The sequence below is a fragment of the Anopheles darlingi genome, chromosome 2, assembly GCF_943734745.1.
Source record: "Anopheles darlingi chromosome 2, idAnoDarlMG_H_01, whole genome shotgun sequence".
Taxonomy (NCBI): Eukaryota; Metazoa; Arthropoda; class Insecta; order Diptera; family Culicidae; genus Anopheles; species Anopheles darlingi.
In genome coordinates, this window is record NC_064874.1 from 62,028,744 (window position 1) to 62,035,085 (window position 6,342).

General features: G+C 40.3%; 1 protein-coding gene across 1 annotated transcript; it reads left to right on the plus strand.

The window, feature by feature from the left end:
- Positions 1-4,042: 4,042 nt before the first annotated feature.
- LOC125960172 (angiopoietin-1-like) lies at positions 4,043-5,348 on the plus strand. Its single transcript, XM_049693407.1, has one exon. It carries the CDS (start codon positions 4,094-4,096, stop codon positions 5,342-5,344), a length of 1,251 nt encoding a protein of 416 aa, XP_049549364.1. The 5' UTR covers positions 4,043-4,093; the 3' UTR covers positions 5,345-5,348.
- The last annotated feature ends 994 nt before the right edge of the window (positions 5,349-6,342 follow it).

Below are 6,342 nucleotides of genomic sequence, written 5' to 3' on the forward strand. Positions count from 1 at the left end.
ATAAAGCAAACAACAACCAACAAACAAACAAGCCGGAAGGTAATTTACGCTGCAATGATTACGATTGTAATTTGGGTTTGTTTTAAAGTCACTAGGGGGGGGGGGGGGGGGGGGGGAGTGTTTAAAGTAAACTGGGCGCGATGGGATGCTGCAGATGAAAGAAAATGCCGCTGTGTAGTGCCTCCTAATTGCTGTGGTACATCAAAGAAGATCGTCCACGCTTAAGACTCTATACGAGGCATTGATACCATCAGAAGCGACCTTGAAAACTCGTATTGTGAGACACTCAATGCGCTTTTTTCAGTTCGGCCTTCTGCATAGATCCGAGCGTTACTGACCACCGAATTAGTGGTAATTACCTCTTGCTCAATGTTCTATGTTATCGAGACTTTTTTTTAACAACTTAAACGTTAAATTAAAGCTACACGTTGTCGCAAAAATCAAATTTAAAATTCCGTTTAGAATTTGTCGATATGTTACGTTTTAGACGAATAATGGCCTCGAGACGGTAGATGAAACCATCGCGTGCTTTCCTTAAACGACATTACGTTATTACAGCTAAAATTTCTTTCAATTCGCTTCATAACTTTCGAACTACTTCTTAGAACGATGTGTTTTTTTGCGATCAAACAAATTAACAAATTATGGTCCGAGAGCCAAACTCATTTATTCACATTTAGGTAATGCAGGGCATGAACTGCTAGTGCTTTCACCGATAAAATTTCAAGTAATCATTTTAACACATTTGGTTTATTTTTCGTTCAACTTTTTTGTTACAAAACTAATTACAGAAAAATGCTTTTACATGCTTGGAACCATAAGTATGAGATATTGTTGAGTAATTTATAGTTTGGCAAAAAAAAACCCATATGATGTTTGTTGCATTTGTTTTGCGCAATCTTGTTGGAATAGGATAATGCTCTCGATGAAGCAACCAAGTTAATCCAAATTCGTCACAATTCCCTCCCTCCATTGTACAAATTTCAATAAACGCAAATAACTGTAGCATTGTCACTGCCACAATTCTTGTTACTTGTTTGTATTAAACATACGGCTCGTCCGTCCTTAGATAAGTAAAATTTACTATAGCGTTGTTATCATCCAAGCAGTGACCTCGCGCATGCAGAAGCTAATGATAGCTGATGCCGCCGCCTGACCGCAAAAAATGCTGCTGGTCAAGGTCATGAAGGCAAAGCAAGTCATCGTCAACAAGGCAGTCGTACGCAAATCGTTAAATGGATAAATCGCGACTCCTTTAATCACACTTGCACGCTTGTTTGTGGCAACGCAAGTCAGTGATAACCAATTACTACGGCACTGTATGGAGAATATTCCACTAAGCGCTTATCATTCGAATGCCTGCATGGCATAGGCTGAAACATCGCACACATTGCAACCGCCTTATCGAAGTGGTACATCGCAAAAGAGATGAAAACCATAAATGCGGTTTGCTATGGTCGCATCATACATCGCTTTCGTCAGCACCAGTTGTTCTAGAATGTATGTCACGAGAAACCATGTGGTGGCAAGGCCTATCATTGAGTATTAAATACTGTTCTTTAATAACATTGGAGCACAGTTTCGACTTGACCTGCAATTGACTCGGTATTATATCGAGAGCTTCATCCTCCCAAAATGAAGCTTAGTGTTCATTTTCTGTTATTTTGTGCTGCTTTGAGTTCGGGAGCAACTAACAAATGCCCACAAAACACCGTCGGCACCTTGCAAGGCCCTTTGGTGGGAGGAATTTCTGGATTTGGTCTCGAAATTATTGTGACTAAATTAAACTACATCGATCGTAAATTGCTGAAGCTTCAATCTGATCTGGATCAACACCGAGAACAAGAGGATAGGCACAGAAAATGTGACGAGGATGCAGCCAAAACCTCACCAATTGCAACAACGACATCACCAAACCCAAAATTACCTTTCTACTCATCATGCAGGAACGTGCCGTCGAAAGTGTCGGGAGTGTATCTTATCAGAGTTAACAACGCAAGTTCACCATTTGAAGTGTATTGCGAACAGGATAAGTTTGGAGGCGGCTGGATCGTTGTGCAGCATCGCTTCGACGGTTCGGTTGATTTTTATCGCAACTGGAAACAATATCGCGAAGGCTTTGGTGACTTGGGCAGCGAATTTTGGCTCGGACTGGAACGAATTCACCAACTCACAACGGCTCGCACTCATGAATTGATTGTGGAGGTGACCGACTTTAGTGGCAACTCGGGGCATGCCCGCTACGATGCATTTCAAATAGACGGTGAGAGTGAGCAATACACCCTTAAGGCCGTGGGATCGTATAGTGGAACTGCTGGTGACTCATTATCGTACTATGGAAAGGGAAGGAAGTTCTCTACAAAAGATCACGACAATGACGGCCGATCGGAGTATCATTTCGCTGTTCGTTACCAAGGCGGGTGGTGGTACGGTTCTGGTGGCGGATTTTCGAATTTAAACGGCCGTTACAAGAATAGTGTCGATGAGAAATCAAATTGGTGGTATCATTTCAAAGCCCCCAAAGGGTACCATGGATTGAGCTTCACTAGGATGATGATCCGTGAGTTATAAGAATGTTTTTGGTACAGCTCATCGAGGTGCATTGTAAGCAGAAAATAGCGATGTATGTTAGAAATCATATGAATAAAGTTGCAACTAATAATCTAATAAAAAAAAGTCCCTACGGTGTAAATATGTTGACGCATCATGCATAATCTGCCGGGCCGATCAACATCAAACTTGGCACATACATAGGTTATCATCCCCCATTATATTGTTTGATGTCCTTTTTCCAGGATTTCCCCTCCAGGTTATCCACTTTTCTCAACTGGTGATAACTCCGAAAGTTTCCAAGCAAAGTTCTCCAAATCTCACACAGTTGTTGGTGACTTACTTACTTACTAAATACCATCTGCCAATCTGGCCAGGCGCTCGACGACCGAGGCAGCAGAGTTATAGCCACACGTCCTGTTTGGAATCGCCGAGAGATTCCCACACACTAAAGCTCATTGCTATGTATCATTGGGAATATGTGATGATTATTACATTTTCTCAAGTTTACTACGATTTTTGAGGCGAAGTTGAAAAAAAACTTAAATAAAACCATTTCAAACTGCAGATTTATGCTTCATGTTGTGTATTTGTAGATCTTGATTGGTTTGAACACGTTAACACAATCTTAAGAGCTTTTATCTTTTGAATGTATCTTTTGAATCAATGTAAGTAACATCGTAACATGCGTTATAGTCTGAAACATCACTGTCTCCTTATTTCTTCATTCTTTTAGAGAGAAGCCGCATACAAATGATCGAACTATTCAGTAAAAGTAAGATGGGAAAGTACTGCTTACTTTTAAAATTGTAACAGTTTGAATTCAGATCATTAAATAGTGTAGCAGTTGATTCAATCCATATATTTTTCGGATAACTTTCATTAGCCAAAATGCGTTAAGGAACTAAAAAGAATTATGAAATTGGTTACGATATAATTATAACATTCCACCAAACCACTCGCCTCTGAGTTTCCCGACCACCCTCCAACCGATCGTGCACAAATCGAGCTTTGAAGGTTCCTCATATTTCTTTTAGTTTTTTATTCCATGATTTACTTAGATGTTCAATGAGCCTACGTTGGCTTACATTTTACCATTTACAGACCAACATCGGGTGTGAGCCAGCGCCAGCAACGAGTACAAGTAACGAACATGATAAGCGAAACTCACGAAGCCATTTGCAGCATCCAGTATGTTCGAGCATTGGATTGCTGGGCACCATATCAAAGGAAACAAACCGTTGGCACGGAGGCTATCATTGCACGTGTTTTCGGCTGGATGGCCAGTATGCCAGCATGGCTTATCAAATGGAATGTCCGCAAGTATTATGATTGACGCTGAAACCATGGTCACTCTTGATCGCGCCGTCTCGACGGGAATTAGAAATGTTCGGCACACAAAATGAATCAGTATAGTTCGTCGTTCCGAACGATTCAGAGGCCCTTTAGTGAAATCTTTTGAAAAATGAAGCTCACCTTCTATTGGATGGCGGTTTTCACGGTGTTATGTGTTAGTGCAAGTGATCACGAAGATAAGAAGGATATGGATCATACATTGTATAAGAGCATGGGAGTTGAACTCCAGTTTCTGTTAATGAAGTTCGATACTGTGTCGCGCCAGCTGTATAACATTACAGGAAAGCTGCAGAGTATGGAAGACAATCTGAAGAGTATGGAAAACAATCTGAAAAGTATGGAAGACAAGATGCAACAATCAGAAATTAAGATGCTGCAGAAGGTTGAGGACATGATCCAGGAACATCGATCCAGACCAGAGAAAAGTGAAAAAGAAATGTTCGCCCTGCTTCAAAAATTGGAAAATCAACTCGCAGTAAATTTACGCAAAGTTCCCGACAATCTCCAGGTTGATCGATCCAGCCAATATAAGAACAATAAAAAAATATTCGCGGCGATTAAACAACTTGGACGTCAAATCGCTTTTAATATAAGTGAAGTTCACAATCGAAACCAAGAAAAAGTCCAAACAGCACTTCATAAGCTCGATCAAGACGTCGACAACGTGCATAACATCACTCGGCAAGTAATGAATACCTTACCTCAACTGCAGCAACTAAATGCAATTATGCTGAATCAGTGTTATGTAACACCAACGGAAAAAAGCGCCTCAACGACAACGACCACAACACCGAAACCTATGCAACCTCCGTTTTCCTCGTGTAAAGATGTTCCTTCGAAAGTGTCTGGAACGTATCTGATTCGTGTGAATAATGATAGTGAACCGTTCAAAGTGTATTGCGAACAAAAATCTTTCGGTGGTGGATGGATAGTGTTTCAGTACCGTTTCGACGGATCACTGGACTTTTATCGAGGCTGGAATGAGTTCCGCGATGGATTTGGTGATTTGAACAAAGAGTTCTGGTTAGGTCTTGAGAAGGTCCACCAGATAACAAGAGGCCGAAAACACGAACTGATTGTTGAATTGAAAGACTTTAATGGAACATACAAGTACGCACGGTATGATGCATTCGAAATAGGTAGTAAGAGTGACCAATACGACTTGAAGGATCTTGGAAATCATAGTGGAACTGCAGGTGATGCGATGTCTGCTTTTAAGGGAATGAAGTTCTCATCCAAAGATCGGGATAATGATGTGAGTACCTTCCATTGTGCAAAAGACTTCGAAGGTGCATGGTGGTACAAGGGTTGTACTCGCGCGAATCTGAACGGGCGATACATCAATGAAATCGATTATAGATCAATGAGTTGGTATTTTTTCAAAACCAACTGGCAAGGATTAAGTTACTCGCGAATGATGATCCGAGAGCTGGAATAGCGTTTCTAGTTTGATCAATAGCAGGGTGCAATTAATGAACAACTTATAATGCTTCGAAACAAAGTGGAATAAAATCTCATTTTTTCTAATAAATTCCAGAAAACTATTTTAAGTGAAGAAGAGTTTTCTTATCTCCAACCTTAAGCTCATCCGAAACAAAAATCCAAACGAGAAAAGTGAAGAAAGAAATGCGTAAAGAACTCATTTAATTCACACTAGGCGTAGCGTAACGAAAGAAAATGCTCGGAAAATGGAGACAACTACTCGAAGTTTTGCCGCATTAGAGTAGTTCGTGATGTCCTCCACCCTCACTGTCGGGCCCGTAAACAAAAGCTGATTACAACGCCTTCTTGTGAGAGAAAGGTAAGATGATGATTTTTCCTCTCACGCTGGCGTAGTATGGAAAATTACGGTGGGATTTTTTGGCCATTCGTCGAATCTGCGGGGGGAGGAGGGTAAAATAATTTTTAAAAGGAGGATAAATAACGTTTTTCCATGAACCCCTTTAAAAGTTTTTCTGTGCCATGTTTACATCAATCGAAACAGAAATGATAAGGTCTTCATAACTTTGAACATTTTTAAGACATAGCTTTTCGTCCACACTACGAGATCATCTGGTGCAGATTCTGCGTCGTTCCAGCCTTCACAATCAACAAAAATTAAGGAAAATTAACAAAAACTGAGAATGTCTTTTTACTTTCCCCGATCAGTGAAAATCTACAGTTATTCAATTATCACATCGAATCCATTTTCTGGTCAGCAAGTATTTACCGACAAACTAGTCGTGCATATGGGTCTGTGTTAATTGTTTATTGGTTTCATCTTATCTTATGGCATAAATAAAAATAATTGTCTTTTTCAGTTGTTACTTTATTTCATTTTTTTAACATATATAATGACGGGCGAGCCGTATGTTTATTAACAACTAACAACAAAAATTGGGGTAGGACATTTCCTTCACTACCAATCGCCATATCCCGGGCTTGCTCGGTTGTGTT